We start from the raw sequence: 22,097 nt of genomic DNA on the forward strand, positions 1-22,097 counted from the left end.
CCTCCAACGTTCTGAGGGTCAGTGAATTGGCCCCCTGTTGAAAAAGTTTGAGGACCCCTGCATCTTTTAAGTGGCTCTTCTGTGTTTTCCAGAATGTCATTTAGGTGGAATCATACAGATGTAGCCTTTTTGAACTGGCTTGTTTAACTTTGCTGTATGCATTTGTTTCCTGTATGTTTTTGTGGCTTGATAGCTCATTTCTTTTAGCACTGAATAGTATTCTGTTTTATAGATGTACCACAGTTTGTTTAACCATTCACCTATTGAAGGACATCTTGGTTGTTTCCAAGTATTGACAGTTATACATAAAGCTGCAGTAAACATTCATGTGCAGGTTTTTGTATGGACATACATCCTTAACTCATTTGGGTAAATAAATATCAAGGAGTGCAGTTGTTGGGTCATATGGTAAGAATATGCCAAACTAGTTCCAAAGTGCCTATACATGGCTGTAGCATTTTGTTTTCTCACTAGCAGTGAATAAAAGTTTCTGTTGCTCCACATCTAACAGCTTGTGATGTTCTGAGTTTTTGGCATTTTGGCTATTCTAGTAGATGTGTAGTGTAACTTATGTTAGTTTGCAGTTGCCTAATGACATAGGTGTTGGGCATCTTTTCATAGGCATATCTTCCATCTGTGTATCTTCTTTGGTGAGGTGTTTATTAATATCTTTTGCCCATTTTCTTGTTTGTTTTCTTATTGAGTTTTAAGAGTTTTTAGTGTACTTTGGATATCAGTCCTTTGTCAGGCAAGCCTTTGCAAATATTTTCTCCTAGTCTGGCTTGTCTTTTTATTCTGTCATGTTGGCCTTTTAATTCTTCTGATTTATAACTCTGCCTTGTCTTTTCACGGAGAATATTCCGAAAAACCTTAATCTTTTATACTTTTTTGTGCCAATCATAACTGAGTACCCTAATGAAGGAGAGTATAATAGTATACCATAATATAGTATCTAATATTTAGTCAGCAAATATTTATTCCTACTGTATATGGTCACACTAGGAGTTAGCACACAATAAGGACGAAGATAAATACTTTAGGAGCATACTATCCACTGGGGAATATAGACAGCAAAATGAGACATTTATGTTAATACCTTTTTTTGGTCATATACATGTTTTAGGTTTTTAGTCAAATGCTTCTATGATGTTTTAGACTTTTGTAATACTTAGAAAAACCTTTTCAAGTCCCAATTCCCATGTTTCCCCTGTAATATGCATAACTATAAATATTCTTTTTTTAAGTAACAGCTTTTTTGAGGTATGTCACATACTGTACAATTTATGCTATTTAAAGTGTACAATTCAATCATTTTTAGTATATTCACAGGGTTATGTTACCATCACTACAGTGATGAATATTTTATCACCCCAAAAAGAAACTCCATACACATTAACAGTTACTCCCAAACTCCTCCAGAATTTCTGTCTCTATAAAGTAGGTTGTTTTGGGTATTTAACATATATGGGATCACATAATATGTTGTCTTTTCATGACTTGCTTCTATTGGTTTTCAAGGCTCATTCATGTTGTAGCATGTATTAGTACTTAATTTCTTTTTATTGCTGAATAATATTCCATTCTGTGGATAGATCATTTTTTACTTATCCATCCATTGACAAACATTTGAGTTGTTTCCACTTCTTGGCTATTATGAATACTGAAGCTGTGTACATTCTTGTTCCAGATTTTGTGTGGAAATATGTTTTTGTTTATCTTAGGGAAAGAACTTGGAGTGGATCATATGAAGACTCTATCTTTAACCTTTTGAGTAACTGCCAGACTCTTTTCCAGAGACATTACATCATTTACATTCCCACCAATAGTTTCTGAGGGTTCCAATTTTTCTGCATCCTTGCCAGCACTTACTGTTACAGTCATCCAAGTGGATGTAAAATAATATCTTGTTGTGGTTTTGATTTGCATGTCTTAATTTACTAGTGATGTTGAGCATTTTTCATGTGTTTATTGGCCATTTATATATTTTCTTTGTAAAAATGTCTATTCAGATACTTTTCCTACTTTTTAATTGAGTTGTCTTTTTATTATTAGATAAAAGAGGTTTTTTGTTTGTTTGTTTTTTGCTTTTTGTTTTTTTTGAGACAGAATCTCACTATGTTGTCCTCGGTAGAGTGCTATGGTATCACAACTCACAGCAACCTCAAACTCTTGGGCTCAAGAGATTCTCTTGCCTCAGCCTCCCAAGTAGCTGGAACTACAGGCACCCACCACAATACCCGGATATTTTTTGTTGCAGTTGTCATTGTCGTTTGGCTGGCCCGGGCCGGGTTCAAACCCACCAGCCTCAGTGTATGTGGCTGGTGCCATAACCACTGTGCTACGGGCACCCAGCCAGATGTAAGAGTTCTTTATATATTCTACATGCAAGTTCCTTATCTGGTAAATGCTTCTCAAATATTTTCTCCCATTTCATGGTTTATCTTCATTTTCTTCATGGTGTCCTGTGAAGCACAAAACGTGTTAATTTTGATAAAATATAGTTCAACTATTTTTCTTTTGTTGCCTGTCCCTCTGGTTATTGTATCAAAGAAACCATTGCCCAGCTGAAAGTCACAACAATTTATATCCATGTTTTTTTCTAATGGTTTTATAGTTTTTAGCTTTTATAGTTAAGTCTTTAATCCTTTTTGAGTTAACTTTTATATCTCCCTAAATTTTGTTTTTTTGTTTGTTTGTTTGTTTGTTTTTTTGAGACAGAGTCTTTAGCTGTCACCCTGGGTAGAGTGCGGTGGAGTCACAGCTCACAGCAACCTCTAACTCTTGGGCTTAAGCGATTCTCTGCCTCAGCCTCTCAAGTAGCTGGGACTACAGGTGTTCGCCACAACGCCCAGCTACTTTTGTTGTTGTTGTTGCAGTTGTTGTTTTGGCTGGCCCGGGCCAGGTTCTAACCTTCCAGCCTGGGTGTATGTGGCCAGCGCCCTATGCACTGAGCTACGGGCACCGCCCAACCCTAATTTTTAAAACTTTTTATCTTGAAATGATTTTAGACTTATAGATGAGTAGCAGAATAGTACCTGGAGTTCCCATATACCCTTTGCCAGGGTATATACATAACTATAGTATAATTCTCAAAAGTAGGAAATTAACATTGATGAAATACCATTAATTAAACTACAGACTTTATTCAGATTTTCTTTTTCTGTTCCTGGATCCAGTCCAGAGCACCACGTTGCTTCTGGTTGTCATGTCTCTTTCGTCTCCTTCAATGTGACAGTTCTGCTGTCTTTCTTGTCTCTCAACACCTTTATACTTTGGATGTGTATTAGTTGGGCTTTTGTAGACTGTTCTTCTGAATTTGTCGGATGATTTCTCGTGATTAGACTGAGGTTAGAGATTTAGGGAAGCTGGGTGCAGTGCTTCATACCTGTATTCCTAGCATGTTGGGAAGCTAAGGTAAATGTTTGAAGTCCAGAGTTCAAGACTAGCTGAGGAAACGTACCAAGACCCCGTTTCTATTTTTTTTTTAATTTTTTGTATTAAATAAAAAAGATTTGGGAGATCTCTACCACAGAGGTACAGAACAGTTCTTATCACATCATATCAGGGGGTCAGTATGTCTTACTGCTGGTCATGTTAAGCTTGATCGTTTGGTTAAAGCAGTGTCTATCATATTTCTCTACCATAAAGTTAATTTTTTTTTTCTTTTTCCTTCCTCTGCGGTCAAAAGCTAGTCAATAAGTCCAGCCCACCCTCATAGGGAAGAGATCAAAGAATTTGTGGCTGTATCACCATAATCTTTTATATTTTCTTTAACCTTCTATGTTAAAATCTTTGATCAAATGGAATTCATTTTGACAAAAGGAGCAAGGTGTACTTTTTTCCCAATGGTTTTTCTACATCTCTCTGTATCAGTCATCATCTCCTTCCTAATTTGAAATGGCATCTTTATCATGTATCAGTCCCTATGTGCATTCTGTTTCTGAAATCTTTATTCTGTTCCTTTTCTTATCCTATCCCTCCTCCTATAACAGGCTTCTAATTATTATAGCTTCAAATATAAGTTTTTACATTTGTCAGGACTGGTTTTATGGGGGGATTTTCTTTCTTTGTGATAGAGAAGGGATTATCAAGTTGAACAGAGGCAGAGAAAGAGTCAGGAATTGAAGATACAGGAGGAAGGCAGGGTACCAGATGGAAGAATGTTCCTAAGAAGATGAGAAATAAGCCTCATCATCTAGGTAGAAAGATTAACCTTGCTGGAAAGACAGACATCTCTTCAGTTATAAACAGAATGAACACAGTGTGGGCACAAGTACAAATTACAATGGAGGGCATTGCCAAGGGATTGAGAAAATTCCCATCAAATACTTCTGTCTTTATGATGTGAAGGTATCTGCACTGGGTACAAGAAAGAAGAGGTGGAGCCAGCGGTTTGAGAACAACAGAAAAGATTTAGTGGACATTTTTACAGATAAATCTTTGCATGTTTCTGTTTTTTCCATAAAATACTATTTGCTGACTCAAAAATAGATACATATTTAAGGATCTCAGAAGACACTACTGTATGGGTAAGTCAACTTACTTAAAATAAGAAGCTGACCATAATTCACCATTTGCCTATATGCCCATTACCCAATCTTTAATACTCACCCCTGTAACTCTCAATAGTGTCCAGTTTGGATGACTAGTCATAGGTGAAGCCTGACATGAGCTAAATTGTGTAAATTCATCTATTAGATAGTTTCAAAATATTTAAACTGTGAAAGCATTGCTTTATAAGGAAAAGCTAACTAAATTGTTCGTCTAGGAAAGAGCATCATCTATTTCAGTATATGTCACTCATTGAGTATAGTGATTCAATTTATACACATATTTTTTTGGTCTACTTCTGGGGAAAATTGAAAAAAGGTAATGCTCATAATTTTTCTGCAGCTTATCAGTGCTTTCATGCCTTAAAAATTAAGAAAAATTATCTACCTCCATGTGCTACAAGATGGTCTTCAACTTCACCTGTGCCTCGAATTACTACCCACTATACTATTTTTCCCCGGGATAAGGACAAGCGATGGGAAGGTAAGTAATAATTGTATAAAACTTTGAGACTTTTCTAGGTAGCTTATGTCATTTTGTGGAGGGGAATATTATATTTCTGATGATAGTTTAAAAGCAATTAATAATATTTTAGGGCTTACAAGTATATATTAATATAGTCACGTACTACATACATTTTAGTCAATGACTGCGTATGTGACAGTGAGTGGTCCTGTAGGTCATAATGGACCTGAAAAATTCCTGTCACCTAGTGGCATCTTGCAGAATGTAACTTTCATAATGCCTGGTGCAACACGTTACTCACATGTATGCGGTCGTGCTGGTGTGAATAGACATGCCTCACTGACAATTGTGTGAAAGTACAGCACATAGTTATTACAGTACCTAAGACTTGATAATGACAGTAAACAACTACCTTACTACTTTATGTATTTACTATATTATACTGTTATCTTTTTTTTTTTTTTTTTTTTTTTTTGCAGTCTTTGGCCAGGGCCAGGTTTGAACCCACTACCTCCAGTACTAGGGCCAGCGCCTTACTCCTTTAAGCCACAGGTGCAACCCCTGTTATCATTATTTTAAAGTGTACTCCTTCTACTTATTTAAAAAAAAGTTAACTATAAAGCCTTAGGCAGGGCCTTCAGGAGGTACTCCGAAGGAAGGTGTTGTTAGACACTTGAAAGGAGATGACAGCTCCTTGCAGACCTCTAGTAGGACAGATGTGGAGATGGAAGACCGTGGTTATTGATGCTCCTGACCTTGTGCAGGCCCAGGCTAATGTGTCTGTTCTTAACAAAAACATTTTAAAAATTAAAAAAAAAAGTTTTAATAGCAAAAGTTTATTGGATAAAGATATAAAGAAAGAAAATATTTTTGTACAGTCATATATTGTGTTTTAAGCTAAGTGTTATTACAAAATATTCAAGAAGTTAAAAAATACTTTAAAGTGTACAAAGTAAAACAGTTACAGTAAGCTAAGGTTAATTTGTTATTGAAGAAAAACCTTTTTTCATAAATCTAGTGCAGCCTAAGTGTACAGTAAGTGTTATGAAGTCTACAATACTGTACAGTAACGTCCTAGGCCTCCCCATTCACTCACTTCTCAGCCAGAGCAACTTGCAGTCCTGCAAGCTCTGTTCATGGTGAGTGCTCTACGCTTCACATATATATCTTTCTTTTCATCTTTTATACTGTATTTTTATTGAAACTTTTCTATGTTTAGATACACAAATACTTACCACTGTGTTCCAGTTCCCCACAGTATTCAGTACAGTAACATGCTATACAGGTTTGCAGCCTGGAAGCAACAGGCTATATCATAGAGCTCAGTGTGTGGTAGACTCTGCCGTCTAGGTTTATGTAAGTATGCTCTGTAATGTCCACAAAAGGGCACAACCACCTAATGATACATTTCTTAAAATGTATCCTTGGAGAGTGCAGGGAAAACTCTTGAAGAAATCGGTCTAAGTGAGTATTTTATGAGGAGGACCCCCCCCGGGCAATTGAAGCAGCTTGAAAAATACACTACTGAGACTTGATCAAACTAAAAAGCTTCTGCACAGCCAAGAACACAGTAAGTAAAGCAAGCAAACAGCCCTCAGAATGGGAGAAGATATTTGCAGGTTATGTCTCCGACAAAGGTTTAATAACCAGAATCCACAGAGAACTCAAATGCATTAGCAAGAATAGAACAAGGGATCCCATCACAGGCTGGGCAAGGAATTTGAAGAGAAACTTCTCTGAAGAAGACAGGCGCATGGCCTGGAGACATGAAAAAATGCTCATCATCTTTAATCATCAGAGAAATGCAAATCAAAACTACTTTGAGATATCTAACTCCAGTGAGACTAGCCTATATCACAAAATCCCAAGACCAGAGATGTTGGCGCGGATGTGGAGAAAAGGGAACACTTTTGCACTGCTGGTGGGAATGCAAATTAATACATTCCTTTTGGAAAGATATATGGAGAACACTTAGAGATCTAAAAATAGATCTGCCATTCAATCCTGTAATTCCTCTACTGGGCATATACCCAGAAGACCAAAAATCACATCATAACAAAGATATTTGTACCAGAATGTTTATTGCAGCCCTATTCATAATTGCTAAATTGTGGAAAAAGCCCAAGTGCCCATCGATCCACGAATGGATTAATAAATTTTGGTATATGTACACCATGGAATATTATGCAGCCTTAAAGAAAGATGGAGACTTTACCTCTTTCATGTTTACATGGATGGAGCTGGAACATATTCTTTTTAGTAAAGTATCTCAAGAATGGAAGAAAAGGTACCCAATGTACTCAGCCCTACTATGAAACTAATTTAGGGCTTTCACATGAAAGCTATAACCCAGTTACAACCTAAGAATAGGGGCAAGGGGGAAAGGGAGGGGCGGGAGGGGGGAGGGGATTGGTGGGATTATACCTGCGGTGCATCTTACAAGGGTATATGTGAAACTTAGTAAATGTGGAATGTAAATGTCTTAGCACAATAACTAAGAAAATGCCAGGAAGGCCATGTTAACCAGTGTGATGCAAATGTGTCAAACTGTCTATGAAACTAGTGTATGATGCCCCATGATCATATCAATGTACACAGCTATGATTTAATAAAAATATAAAAAAAATAAAATAAGTAAAATGTATCCTTATGAGTGAGCAATGCATGACTGACTATACTTAAATAAGCAGATATTTGCTAAATTTGTAGTAAGTCTCAAGGCCAAAAGTTGATTTATGGAAGCTAAAATAAAATACTGGAACAGAACCTCAGAGAACATCAAACTAATACAATAATATACTTAGTAAGCACAGGGGGAATTTCTAAAAATATTACTTAGTCTAAAGCATAGTGGGTATTTTTTAAACTAGCGTATGATTTATCATGTAATTATTGGGTATATTAGTCCTAGAACTTTTATTTCACTTTTCTTTTCCCCACAGGAGTGAACATGGAAAGGTTTGCAGAAGAAGCAGACGTGGTAATAGTTGGTGCCGGCCCTGCAGGGCTCTCTGCAGCAATTCGTTTAAAGCAATTGGCTGCTGAACATGAAAAGGACATCCGTGTGTGTCTGGTGGAGAAGGCTGCTCAAATAGGCGCTCATACGCTCTCAGGAGCTTGCCTTGATCCAGTTGCTTTAAAAGAACTCTTCCCAGACTGGAAGGAGAAGGGAGTATGAAAAATTGTTTTTTATATAGTCTCATCTTTATTATTATCTCTATTTCCAAATTGCTTGAAATAGGAAACCCTTTTCATGTAATTCTAAGGGAATAAGCTTATGATTTTTAACTAAAAAGAACAAAATAAAGATTGAATCATACCGGATAAAGTTATAATTTAAAATATTAACTCATTTTTATGTAGTATCTTCTACATGTACTTATTTATGGATTTATGAGAAGGCATTATAGTGAGAAGACCTTTGAATATTCCTGCCAAATGAAATACAGCATTTTTATTTTTAGGGTATTTTCTAACTTGTTCTGTAGGTTTTTGTATCATTGTTCCATAAAATTTTCTGGGGCAATGTAACATCTAAAGCCAAAGAGGGTAATCTGATTTTCTAAAGAAAGAAATTAATATGTCTTCCCATACCCCAAGTTATATTATACTGAGGACTAAGTGCTAGTTTTATCACCCTCAGGTAAAATTTGTATGAACTTGGTTAAAATTTTATACTCAGGCTGGGCATGGTGGCTCATGCCTATAATCCTAGCACTCTGGGAGGCCAAGAGGCTAAGGTGGGTGGTTCACCTGAGCTCAGAAGTTTGAGACCAGCCTGAGCGAAGTGAGATCCCGTCTCTACTAAAAATAGGAAAAACTAGCCAGGCATTATGGCAGGCACCTTTAGTCCCAGCTACTCAGGAGGCTGGGATAAGAGGATCACTGGAGCCCAAGAGTTTGAGGTTGCTGTGAGCTATGATGCTAGAATACTTAACCCCAGTATAACTGAATGAGACTCTGTCTCAAAAAAAAAAAAAAGAAAAGAAAATTTTACACTCAGCTTTTTCTTCTGTAATGGAGGTTATATTATACCTGTCCTACCTCCAAGGTTAGAATATTCAATGTCTAAATATACTTAGTAAAGGTCAAAAAATTATATAAATATTATCTGTATTCTTTCTATATGGAGTAAATTGCATTCCAAAAATTTTGTCTATGTTCTTTCTAAACAAGCTCCTTTAAGCTAGATTTTGTAATACTTTAATTGTGCCTAATTAAAGTTCTCTTTTCAATATATCAGAAGTGGATGTCATTGAATTATTTTCATAATATCAAATGTAATAGATAAAATGTTTTTCATCTTGAAGCTCATTATTACTTTGGCACCTTTTGCATGTTAATTGTCTTTACCCAAAAGGAAAAATAAAACTACTCTTACAAGCAGGAAGTTGACATTCACATTTCAACGACATTGCTAAGACTCCCAAGAAAGAAATTCCTGGGATGGAAAACTGGCAAGAGGCCTATTAAGATTTTTAAAACATTTCCATCTCAAAGAGACAGAGAAAGAAATTATAGTTACAGGTTTTCTAAAGGAAATGCTGAGGAAAGAAATGAGGGGGAGTTCCCTTTCCCTTTTGTCATCAGAATACATTTAAAATTTTTTTAATTTATATTTTCCCTTATAAATATGAATTAAAAACATTTTCCCCTTCTTTTATTTCTAGGCACCACTTAACACTCCTGTAACAGAAGACAGATTTGGAATTTTAACAGAGAAATACAGGATTCCTGTGCCAATTCTTCCAGGTAAGATGAATAAATATTAATAGTGTTATTGGATAAAGAGGGTCTGGCTGCCTGTCACTGTCAGCCAATATATTCCTTATATTAGAAACAAGGATAGGTCTACCAAATTTTATTTATCAGAAGGCCAGGATTCTGGAGAAGAGCAAGAGTAGCTTCTCTAAGACTGTTTTGTTCTTTTATTTCTAAATTACTTTAATATTGAATGGTTTACAGTTAAAGAGCATAATAACCCTTATTTAAAATAATCATCACAACTTAATGATAATTTATTATAACATTTTTTAAAAATTAATTTCTTAATGTTTTAAAGATTACAATAACCTTTATTTTAAATAATAATTAGTACAACTCAGTGATAATTTATTATAACATTTTTAATTTAAAAGTTAATTTTTAAACTGTTTAATGTGAGCATCTTTAGGTAAGAGCTAAATTTATAAAACAGTACGATGGCTTGGCGCCTGTAGCTCAAGTGGCTGAGGCACCAGCCACATACACCAGAGCTGACAGGTTCAAATCCAGCCTGGGCCAGCCAAACAACAATGACAACTACAACCAAAAAATAGCCAGGCGTTGTGGCGGACACCTATAGTCCCAGCCACTTGGGAGGCTGAGGCAAGAGAATCGTTTAAAGCCCCGGAGTTGGAGGTTGCTGTGAGCTGTGATACCACAGCACTCTACCCAGGGCAATAGCTTGAGTCTCTGTCTCAAAAAAAAGAAAAAGAGAAAAAAACAGAATGAGAGACAGGAGGTGACTAGACCTCCTGGTGTGTCATATCTGCCCCAGCCTGACAGGCTTCATCTTATTCTCATTACATGTGCTTTCAGTAGAACTGTAGAATTCCACAGCAGGAAGGAACTACATTTCATCTGGTGAAATCTCCTTTTCATGGATGAGACATTTAAGGACCAGACATTTGACGAACTTAACCATAAATAATACAGCTAGCTGATGGGAGAGCAGGACTAGACCCCAATTCTTTTTTCTTCCAGTTTTGAAGAATTGAGACAACCTAGTAAGCCAACCAGGAATTTTTAATGAATTAGAACTCTATACCAAAATTGTGACCATCAAGAGAACATGTACACTTATACAGAAATAGACGTTTATTAGAATTTTTAATTATTTGTTTCTGAGATTTTTATTAATAAAAAGATTTATAAATTTTGCATATGTTTGTAGGTCTTCCAATGAATAATCATGGCAATTACATTGTACGCTTGGGACATTTAGTAAGTTGGATGGGAGAGCAAGCAGAGGCCCTTGGTGTTGAAGTATACCCTGGTTATGCAGCTGCTGAGGTTTGTATAGTTTTGTTTTTATATGAAATCCTTCTTTTTAATAAATGAATTTTATAGAAGTCAAGAAATTAATATTTTTGAACAGCTGTATGATTTTAGAATTGTAAGGTTAAAAGGAACCTTGAAAGGATCTAATCCAAAGAATATGTGAGTTCTTTATATTATACCTCCATCAAGGGATTGTCCAATTTATGGGTGAACACTAAGGGATGAAAAATAAGGGATGACTATTGGTAATCTCTTCCTTACATTAGATAGACATTACCTACTATTTTATACTATACAGGACAAATCCATGCCCTCTTCCAAGGACAATTTTTTGATTATAATTACACCCTGCTCTCTGTTCTTCCCAATTGTCACTCTGGAGTTTTTTCCTTTCCCATCGTAGGGATTAAGAGAAAGCTTACTCACTGCCCTCTGAAAGTCTGCTGAAAATGAACTGACAACAGATTAAGAGGAGAAAAAGCATACAGATTTATTTAATGTGTGTAAGCACAGGGGAATCACTGTGATTGCCTGATAACCTAAAGAGGTCCGGATGGTTATATACCGTTCTTTATAGGGGAAAAGGAGATAAGAGTGTTTAGCGATCTTGAGGGGTAGTAAATGGTTTTTAGGAGGAATAAATGGACCCAGGAGACAGAAATTAACTTGTAAATGATTCTCTTTGGAACCTGAATAAGGTCAAGAGACAGACATGATCTTGTGAGAAAGTTTGTCCAGGTGTGATTACATGTTTCAGTTTTTTCTGCAATTGTTAATGAGATTACAGGGAGGACATGAAAGACAATGATGTTTTGTTTGGCAGGTCCAGTCGTAAGGTAGAAAAGGAAGTATCGCTTTTGGCTGGAGACGCCATCTTCCAGTAATTCACCAAAATGACAAACACAAAGGGAAAGAGGAGAGGCACCCGATATATGTTCTCTAGGCCTTTTAGAAAACATGGAGTTGTTCCTTTGGCCACGTATATGCGATTCTACAAGAAAGGTGATATTGTAGACATCAAGGGAATGGGTACTGTTCAAAAAGGCATGCCACACAAATGTTACCATGGCAAGACTGGAAGAGTCTACAGTGTTACCCAGCATGCTGTTGGCATTGTTATAAACAAACAAGTTAAGGGTAAGATCCTCGGGAAGAGGATTAATGTTCGTATTGAGCATATTAAGCACTCTAAGAGCCAAGATAGCTTCCTGAAACGTGTGAAGGAAAATGATCAGAAAAAGAAGGAAGCCAAAGAGAAAGGTACCTGGGTTCCACTGAAGCGCCAGCCTGTGCCACCCAGAGAAGCCCACTTTGTGAGAACTAACGGAAAGGAGCCTGAGCTCCTGGAACCCATTCCCTATGAATTCGTGGCATAATAAGCATATAACATAGCACACAGGAGTACTAGTGGACCCATGTTTTTAGGCACAAGAACCTATTTATTCCCCATGAGCTCTTGGCATAATATGTGTACAGCATAGCACACAGGATAACCAATAGTCCCCATGTAACAGTGATACAAGGTGCTGGAACCTATTTCCCACGAATTCAAAAGTCAATCAACACTTTGTCACATTCAATAGCAAGGTGCCTCCCTGAGCTACTGAAACCTCTTCCCCTATGAATTCATGGCATGTAGATACAAATAATAGCGTAAAAATGTTTCTCGTCCATTCACTACAAGTGTGTTTTTTTTTCCCCCAAAGAAGTATTAAAGCAAATTTTAATGTGTCCTAAAAAAAAAAAAAGAAAAGAAAAGGAAGTATCAAGGAAAAGCTTCATCTTGTGCTTTGGGAGAGATGAGAGACTTGTGAGATGAGAGACCTTGAGGCTAAGAGGTTGCTGCATGTCAAAGCATTATATTTTAAGATGTCATTTTCTGAACTCCAACATCAGGAAGGCCAACACTCCTATGACAAAAGACAGTTTAACAAGGGAACAGTATAACCAATTTAGTCGGTTTTACATGACACAGAATCTTTAAGAAATGAAGAACCCGGGTGGCGCCTGTGGCTCAGTGGGTAGAGCGCTGGCTCCATTTATGGAGGGTGGCGGGTTCAAACCCCGGCCAAACTGCAACAAAAAAATAGCCAGGCACTGTGACAGGCACCTGTAGTCCCAACTACTTGGGAGGCTGAGGCAAGAGAATCACCTAAGCCCAAGAGCTAGAGGTTGCTGTGAGCTGTGGCGCCATAGCATACCAAGGGTGACAAAGTAAGACTCTGTCTCTTAAAAAAAAAAGGAAAAAAAATGAAGAACCCAAAGACGCTGGAAAATGGTGGATTTTTGTGTTTAGGCTCAGTAAGAACAGTTAGCCATGTAGAAATGTGATTGAACAAAAGGGTTTAGCATAATGATGATAAACTGAAAGAGAAAACCCAGCACAGTCTGTCTAGATTCTTCCTGCACTTTCTGTGTGGCATTTCTTTCTCCTGGGTAGGGAGCAGGACACCTCTGGAATGAGAATCTTCTAGGGAAAAGGGAGAAGTGAGAAAGTAACCTTTTAAGGCTTTATGGCTCACTTTCCTGGAGGCGTTCCAGTTTCTATGTTCTGCCTTGGGGAAGACGAATTCTGGTTTTTATGACTTGCTTTGGGGAAGAAAGAGGAGTGGGAGATAGGAAGACAGAAAAAGGTCAGAAAGACCTTGCTGGCAAGGCACAGTGGTTCACGTCTGTAATCCCAGCACTCTGGGAGGCTGAGGCCGGTGGACTGCTTGAGCTCAGGAGTTCAAGACCAGCCTGAGCAAGAGGGAAACTCCGTCTCTACTAAAAATAGAAAAAAACAAGGTGGGCATCATGGCGAGCACCTGTAGTCCCAGGTACTCAGGAGGCTGAGGAAAGAGGATCGCCTGAACTCAAGAGTTTGAGGTTGCTGTGAGCTATAATGACGCCACAGCACTCTACCCAGGGCAACAGAGTGGGTCTCTGTCTCAAAAAAAAAAAAGAAGAAAGAAAGACTTTGCTTCTGAGAAAGGCACACAGCTCTATTAGTGTACATGAGGGGAAAGTTACAGAGTGACTACGCTACCATGCAATGGGATAAGATGGTTATGTATACCTACTTTGTAAGAAAGGGGAGATAAAGAAGTATGGGTGATTTCAGAGGGGTAGTAAATGATTGTTAGGGGAATTAAGTAGAGCAGAAGAACATACAATGAACGGCCTGGGATAAAGGCTGTGTGTCCCATAGAGCAGAAAGTGGTTTGTGACAGAAGTTCATCCAGTTTGTTATTAGACTTCAGTCTTCCTACAAGTATGAGTTCAGTTCATGAAAATACAGAGACAAGACCAGAGGTAATTGTTTTCTTCTTTGGCAGGTCCATACTTTAGGCAGATAAGGGAACTTCAGAGAACAACTTTATCCTGTGTTTTGGGAGAGGCAGAGGACTAAGAGACAAAGGGGAAAGTTCAGAGAGAAGTTGAGACAGCCTCTTCAGTTCAGCATGTCAGCACCGTATTTTGGGGTACTGATTTCTGAGCCCCAACGTCAGTATTCCAAGGTGCCCTACTCTGAGGTATCATGTTCTAAGTCCCAACCCTAGGCTAAATATTCTCAGTTCTTTCAGCCATGATGTTACATAATTTGAGTTCCTTCAATATTGTTGCCCACTTCTGGGGCATCCTCATTTTTCCACTTTATAAAATGGTACCTAGAATAAATAAACTACTTTAAGCCTAGTGTTAAGCAGACCTTTTATCTTCTTTCTAGAAACTTCTTCCATTAGTTCCCTCAAAGTAATCTTTTTTTGGCAGCCTCATCACACTTTTGGTTCTTGTTATGTATTGTTGAGAAGATTATTAAAAATAAAATCTCCTTGGGCGGCGCCTGTGGCTCAAGGAGTAGGGCGCCGGTCCCATATGCCAGAGGTGGCGGGTTCAAACCCAGCCCCGGCCAAAAACCAAAAAAAAAAAAAAATAAAAAATAAAAAAAAATAAAATCTCCTGCCAAACTAGCAAAATCCTTTCTACAATTTATAAAAAAGAATAAGCTAGTTTTATTACTGAATGAGCACTAAATAAAGACTATGATGCATGTCACGGGCCAAAACAGAAATCGTATACCCTTTTAAATAGCCAAGCAGATACAATCCATTATGTTAACTGTCTTTATCTGAAGGAAAAGTAAAACTTCTTACATTTTTTTGACAAGGGGAAGTTGCAGCATGGAGCCAAGCTCCTAAGCCAAACTCCCACGGAGACAGGAAGGCAGGAGGACATCCTCCTTGATGTTCACGTTTCAGAGTGACATCCCTAGAGCCCCCAACAAAGTCATTCCTGGAATGGAAAACTGTCTAGAGAGTTATTTAGCCTTTAAAACAATTGCCATGTATCTCAGAGAGACAGAAAGGATTTGTAGTTAGCAGTTTGTTATGCTAAAAGAAAACTAGGGAAGGGGGATGTTCTTCTTAGTTTTTGGCACCAGGGAAATTTTTTTAGATTTATTTTGACCTGTAGAGTATATAAGTGAAATAAAACACATAGAACTCTGTATTATACTTCTGGCTGTGAATTTTTGCTTTCCCAGCCCATATTTTTGCATTTGTTTTTTGGACCAGGGTGTGGGATTTTGCATTTTTCCTTGTTGAACACTGTTGACTGGGATCAGCATCAAAATCACAGGGAAGTAGTTGTAGAATCCATGATTTTTGCTTTTTGTGGACACACGTAAATACTTAATAGTCTCTTGTACCTCTTTTGCTTTCCTCAGTTCCTTAATAATCATCATCAATAGATTACTAATCTATTTGCCAAGTTTTTGAGGGGGTGCTCTGAGCCAGATGTCAGTTCTAGTCCATAGCTAAATTCTACTGTTGATTTGTTTTCAGGATACCAAATAAAACATATACATACATACATACATACATACATACATATCCTCTGCTACTAATCCTTGTTTGACTTGTCCATTCCTGTGCTTTTTTATAATCTATTATGTGATTTCAGTAGATTTTGTACTTTCTATCCAAAGAGCATTCTCCTCCAGAAGAAACCAAAACCAAGGAAGAATTACAGAGTATTGCTATTTCTTATCCTCATAATTTTTTTTTTTTTGCCCTGTTTTACCCCTCCTTTTTCCAGAAGTAAACTTTAATTACCTTTGAACTATCCTCATCCTTTTCTTTGTTTTGGTGGAGGGGTGGAAGGAGTCTTAGCTAATTGGACACAAAAGCTTTCCTGGCAGTTTTTTACCTACTCAGCATCATGTTCTTCTTTTGTTATAGGCCTTGATTTCAGATTATTTACACATGATTTGATATCTGAAGAGATCGTCTCATTTAATCTTTTTGGTTTCTCTAGTAACTTCTCTAGTAGCCTTTCCCTTTTTGTCCTCAAGGTTATGGCATTGTTTTCATTTTTAACTGCTGACCTGTGTTCTTTTATACTTGGAGAGTACCTTAATAGTGTGTCTCTTTTTTGCCTGAACATTTTATAGAACATTTCTATAAACTAGAAAACATGTTCACTTTCTAAGAAATTTTAAGCTGTTTACTGTTTCTTTCCCAGGTTATTATGAATCCTAAAGTGATAATGAATTTTTTATCATTTATAGGTCCTTTTTCACGATGATGGTAGTGTAAAAGGAATTGCCACTAATGACGTAGGGATACAGAAGGATGGTGCACCAAAGGTGAGCCTTTTAATGATAATAATAGTTATGTGCCTAACAAATGGACAAATAAAAAAGAACCAACTTAAAATCAATAATTTAGGTCTCACTACAAACTATACATTAATTATGTGGATGCAAGATTATAATTATTAGTAGAGAATTTTTCTGTCATTGTTAAAAAATTTAGAAGAGAATTAGTAGAGAATTTTTCTGTCATTGTTAAAAAATCATGCTAAACATGATTTATGCAAGCAGTTATAACATGTTTAAGAATAATTTTTTTAAAGATAAAATCATGACTCATACAAATATAAAACAAACATAGGCAAAGATTTTATTGTTTCCACAATGTTTATTTTTATGGATAAGAGTCATTTGCATTATTATCAGTAGGTAAGTACAGATAGACTTTGGCCTGATTTTAACATCTTTTGGTAAATGTAAAACTTGATTGTCATCCTCTCATTCAAAATATAGTCTGAATGGTTTTCAGAATTTGTATATTTGAATCTGTGAAAGAAAAGCCATTAGAATATGGAGCTCTCATTCTGTAAGTTTCCTTGGAAAAAGCAAGAAAAAAATACCTTGCTTTTCTATAATAGGAGCAAAACACAAATTAACATCTCGATAAATTAACCTGTGTATTCCTATTTATTTGTTTATTACCCAACTAGATTATAAGCTCCACGTGGACAGACAGTATAAAGGGTTACTCCATTGCCTGTTAGGGTGCCGGGTGCATAGGATCTCAGTAGATATTTGCTAACTGGTAGTTCAGGAATCTAGTCTGCAGTCTCCTCTGGCAGATCTTCCTGCTTCTCACTATTTGCTGCTTAGAAAGTAAGTGGCAAAGCGAGAAGAGGGGCAAGGTAGCAGACTAGAAGAAGATTGAAAACTGCGAGTAGATGGTCACCTAAAGATAGACTGTCTTGGAGAGAGCATTGTCAATCATCAGAGAACCAATCGCAGACACTCAGAGTAAAGGAAACAGGGATGGGGAGTTCCACTCACCATGATTAGAAGGTGCCTACATGTGGGGAAGAGGTACAGGAGCGAACCCCAGAGATCTTTGCTCCCTACATAGACACTATGGCTCAAGCTGTGGGCCCACCACCACCACAGCCCCCCATGTTGATCAAGGAACTGCTTGTCATCTAGAGTGAAGTTGCACTGGAAAACAGGCTCAGCAGGGAGTGACTGGTCTCTGTTCTGGGGGTTACCACAGCTGACACCAACCTGCACTCTTAGGTCTGGAGCTTCAGGTTTACACAGGGATTTGGAGCTCCAGGTTTACACAGGGATTGGCTTTGTGACAGCTGCCGCAGCATCACCTCTTGGCAGGCCAGAGAGGGAGCAGGAATAGCACATAAACTAGCATGCCTCTGAGTGGGAGCTAGGTACCAGCCCCAACAGGGAATTCCAGCAGAGCTACAGGGGTCCCACAGTAGCAGCCTTAGCAGGATGTAAGTAGGAGAGAGCCCCAGCCACCCAGTGTCCCAGCCCCCACAGCCCCACACTTTAACCAGTGAAGCAAGCCCCTCAGCCTGTGTGTTGCCACACCCCCGCAGATCTGGGCACGGAGGTCAGTTGAGGCCCATGCCCCACAATTCAACAAGAAAAAACAATTCTCATATATGGTGCACCTAACACAGGAACTCCTAGTTTCATAAAGCAAATTCCTTAGCAAAGAAATAAATAGTAGCATCTTAATTGCCACGACTTCAACCCACTTACAGGACTGGACACATCATCAAAGCAGAAAATGAATAAAGAAACACTGAATTTAAACAGGACTCTAGAACAAATGGTCTTAACAGCATTTATAGGACGTCCTGTCCATAAAACTACTGAGTATACATTTTTCTCATTAGCATGAGACATTTTCTAACATTTATCATAGACCACAAAACAAGTCTCAGCAAATTCAAAAACCAAAACCATAGGAAATATCTTCTCAGACTGAAGTGGAATAAAACTAGAAAACATTTCGAAGAGAAATACTGAGATCTACCCAAAGTCATGGATATTAAGCCACTTGCTAAACAATCCTTGGGTCAATGATGAAATTATAATGGAAATCGAAAGAGTCCTTCGACTAAATGACAAAGGGAACACAGCTTTCAAATCAGCGGGATACAGTAAAAGCAGTCTTAAGGAAAAAATTAAATGCCTACATCAAAAAGACAGAAAGATCACAAATTAATAACCTAATGTCACATGTCTAGGAACTAGTAAAAGTACAGCAAACCAAACCCAAAGACAGAAGAAAAGAAATAACAAAGCTCCGAGCAGAACTAAATGAAATGGAAACCTTACAAAAAAGGATCCATGAAACAAGTTGGTTCTTGGAAAAGATAAATAAAATTGATAAGCCATTAGCCACATTAACCAGAAATAGAAGAGAAAGAACTTGAATAAGTTTGATCAGAAAGAAAAAGGCCATTACAACTGATACCACAGAAATACAAAATTCATCTGCAAATACTACAAAAACCTCTACACAGACCAGAAAGCCTATAGGAGGTGGACAAATTCCTAGGAACACATAACCTCCAAGACTCAATCAGGAAGAAATAGAAATCCTGAGCAGACCAATAACAAGTAGCCAAATTGAAGCAGTAATAAAAAGTCTTCCAACAGACAAGACCTGGACCAGAAGGATTCATAGCCCAAATTCTACCAGGCTCACAAAAGAAGGGGCACTTATCCTACAGAAACTACTCTGTAACATCAAGAAGGAGAGAATACTCCTTAACTCATTCTGTGAAGCCAGTATCACTCTGATACCAAAACCAGGAAAGGACCCAAGAAAAAGGGAAAACTACAAATGAGTATCCCTTATGAACACAGACAGAAAAATTCTCAACAACAACAAAAAAAAAAAATTAGCAAACCGAATTCAACAGCACATAAAAAAGATAATCCACCATGATCAAGTGGGTTTCAGCCCAGGATATAAGGATGGTTCAGCATAGGCAAATTAATAAACATTTTTTACATGATTTACCATGTAAACAAAAACAAAGATCTCATGATTGTTTCAATATATGCAGAAAAGCATTAGGTAAATCCAAACCTTTTCATGATAAAAACACTCAGCAAACTAGGAACATATCTAAAAAGTAGAAAAGCCATATATGACAAACATACAGCCAACATCATACTGAATGGGGAAAAGTTGAAAGCATTCCCCCTAAGAACTGGACCAAGACAAGGCCCATTGTCATCACTGCTGTTTGACAGAACTGGAAGTCCTCACCAGGCAATAGAAAAAGGGCATCTAAATCTAGAAAGAGGAGGTCAAACTATCCCTATTTTCTGACAAGATGATCTTGTATCCAGAAAACCTCCACCAAAAGACTCGTGGAATTGATTAAAAATTCAACAAAGTCTCTGGTTATAACATCAGTGTACACAAATCAGTAGCATTTCTGTACACTAACAAGAGTCAAGCCGAGAGACAAATAATGGAATCAATACCATTCACAACAGCTGTGAAGAAAAAAATATATAGAAATTTATATAGAAATATAAATAACCTAGGGGTGAAAGATCTCTATGAGGAGAACCATAAAACACTGATGAAAGAAATTGTAAATTATAGATGACACAAACAGATGGAAAAACATGCCTCATTCATTCATGGACTGCTAGATTCAACATCATTAAAATGCCCATACTGTCCAAAGTGATTTATAGACTCAATACAATCCCCATCAAAATACCAATGTCATATTTCATAGATTTAGAAAAAATAATCCAGCTTTATTTAGAACCCAAAAGAGCCCGAATAGACAAAGCAATCCTAAGCAAAAAGAACAAATCCAGAGTCACATTACCTGACTTTGAATTGTACTACATGGCTATAGCAAGAAAACAGCATAATAGTGGTATAAAAGTAGAGAGTAGACCAATGGAATAGAATAGAAAACTCAGTAATAAAACCATCTACTTACAACAAACTGATCTTCAACAAGGCAGACAACAAAATACACTGTGAAAAGGAAGTTCTATTCAATAAATTGCACTGGGAAAATTGGACAGCCATATGCAAAAGAATGAAACCCTTGTCTCTCACTACTGACAAAATTTAATTCAAGATGGATAAGAGGCTTAAAGGTAAAGCATTAAATCTAAAAATTCCAGAAGAAAATGAAGGAAAAACTCTTCTAGACATTGGCCTAGGCAAAGACTCCAAAGGCAAATACAGCAATAACAAAAAAATAAAGAAATGAGACTTAAAAAGCTTTTGCACAGCAAAAGAAACACCAGAGTGAATAGACAACCTACAGAGTGGGATAAAATATTCACAAACAACATATCTTATAAAGGTTTACTGTCTCAAATCTACAAAGAACTTAAATCAGCAAGAAAAAAGCTACCATTGAAACATGGGCAAAGGAACATGAATATAAATTTTTCAAAGGAAGATAGAATAGACAAGTGGGCAAAAAAAACATAAGAATAAATTCTTCATATCCCTAATCAGGAAAATGCAAATGAAAGCCATGAGACACCACCTCACAACTGTCAGATGGCCATTATTAAACAGCCAAAAAAACGGTAGATAACTGGCATGGGTCCAGAGAGAAAGAAATACCTATACAGTGTCAGTGGGACTGAAAATTAGTACTATGGAAAACAGTATGGAAATTCCTCTAGGAAATGAAGATAGATGTACCATTTGACCCAGAAATCTCACTACTGAGTATCTGTGCAAAAGGAAGTGAAGTCATTTTATCAAGAAGGCACTTGGCGCTGGATTGTTTATCACATCACAATTCATAATTGCAAAGATGTGAAATCAACATAAATGCCCATCAACTCACGAATGGATAAACTGAATGTATACATACATGTACACACATACACATACGTGCATACATACCATGGAGTTCTACTCACCCATAAAAAAGAATGAAATCATGTCATTTGTTGCAACTTGGATGGAATTGTAGACCGTTATCCTAAGTGAGTTCTCTCAGGAATGGAAAACCAAACATCATATATTCTCACTAATAAATGGGAGCTAGACAGTGAGAACGCACGGGCACAAAGTGATATAAAGGACATGAGAAACCAAAAGGGGGGATGGGTGAAAGGGGGTGTGTGGAATAAAAACTTACCTGTTGAGTACAGTGGACACTGTTCTGGTGTGCCTTACCAGATGTACAAAAGGCTTGACTTAAGCATTATTCAAGGACTCCGTATAACAAAGATAACTTGTACCTCTGAAGTGTTCCGCATGCTCCCTGCTCTTTTGATTCTTAAAAATTTAACTACTCAATCAGCTCCTTTGAAGTAAAAAAGAAAATATAACAAACACTACAAGATATACATAAAATTTAAATTAGGTTCCACTTAAAAATAATACTTTTAGTTTTATTTTTTATATATTTGTCCTGTCTCTTCTTTACCTGAATCATAG

The 22,097-nt window shown here is 37.2% G+C and overlaps 1 protein-coding gene across 1 annotated transcript in view; it reads left to right on the forward strand.

The window, feature by feature from the left end:
- ETFDH (electron transfer flavoprotein dehydrogenase) overlaps nucleotides 1–22,097 on the forward strand; it is a 46,601-nt gene that overhangs the window by 3,805 nt on the left and 20,699 nt on the right. The window contains exons 2-6 of the mRNA XM_053583515.1: nucleotides 4,894–5,034; nucleotides 7,959–8,188; nucleotides 9,687–9,768; nucleotides 10,952–11,070; nucleotides 16,610–16,687. Coding sequence (XP_053439490.1) covers nucleotides 4,894–5,034; nucleotides 7,959–8,188; nucleotides 9,687–9,768; nucleotides 10,952–11,070; nucleotides 16,610–16,687 — 650 coding nt within the window. The remainder of the gene's footprint in view (nucleotides 1–4,893; nucleotides 5,035–7,958; nucleotides 8,189–9,686; nucleotides 9,769–10,951; nucleotides 11,071–16,609; nucleotides 16,688–22,097) is intronic.

The sequence above is a fragment of the Nycticebus coucang genome, chromosome 1 (genome assembly GCF_027406575.1).
Source record: "Nycticebus coucang isolate mNycCou1 chromosome 1, mNycCou1.pri, whole genome shotgun sequence".
In the NCBI taxonomy this organism is placed as follows: domain Eukaryota; kingdom Metazoa; phylum Chordata; class Mammalia; order Primates; family Lorisidae; genus Nycticebus; species Nycticebus coucang.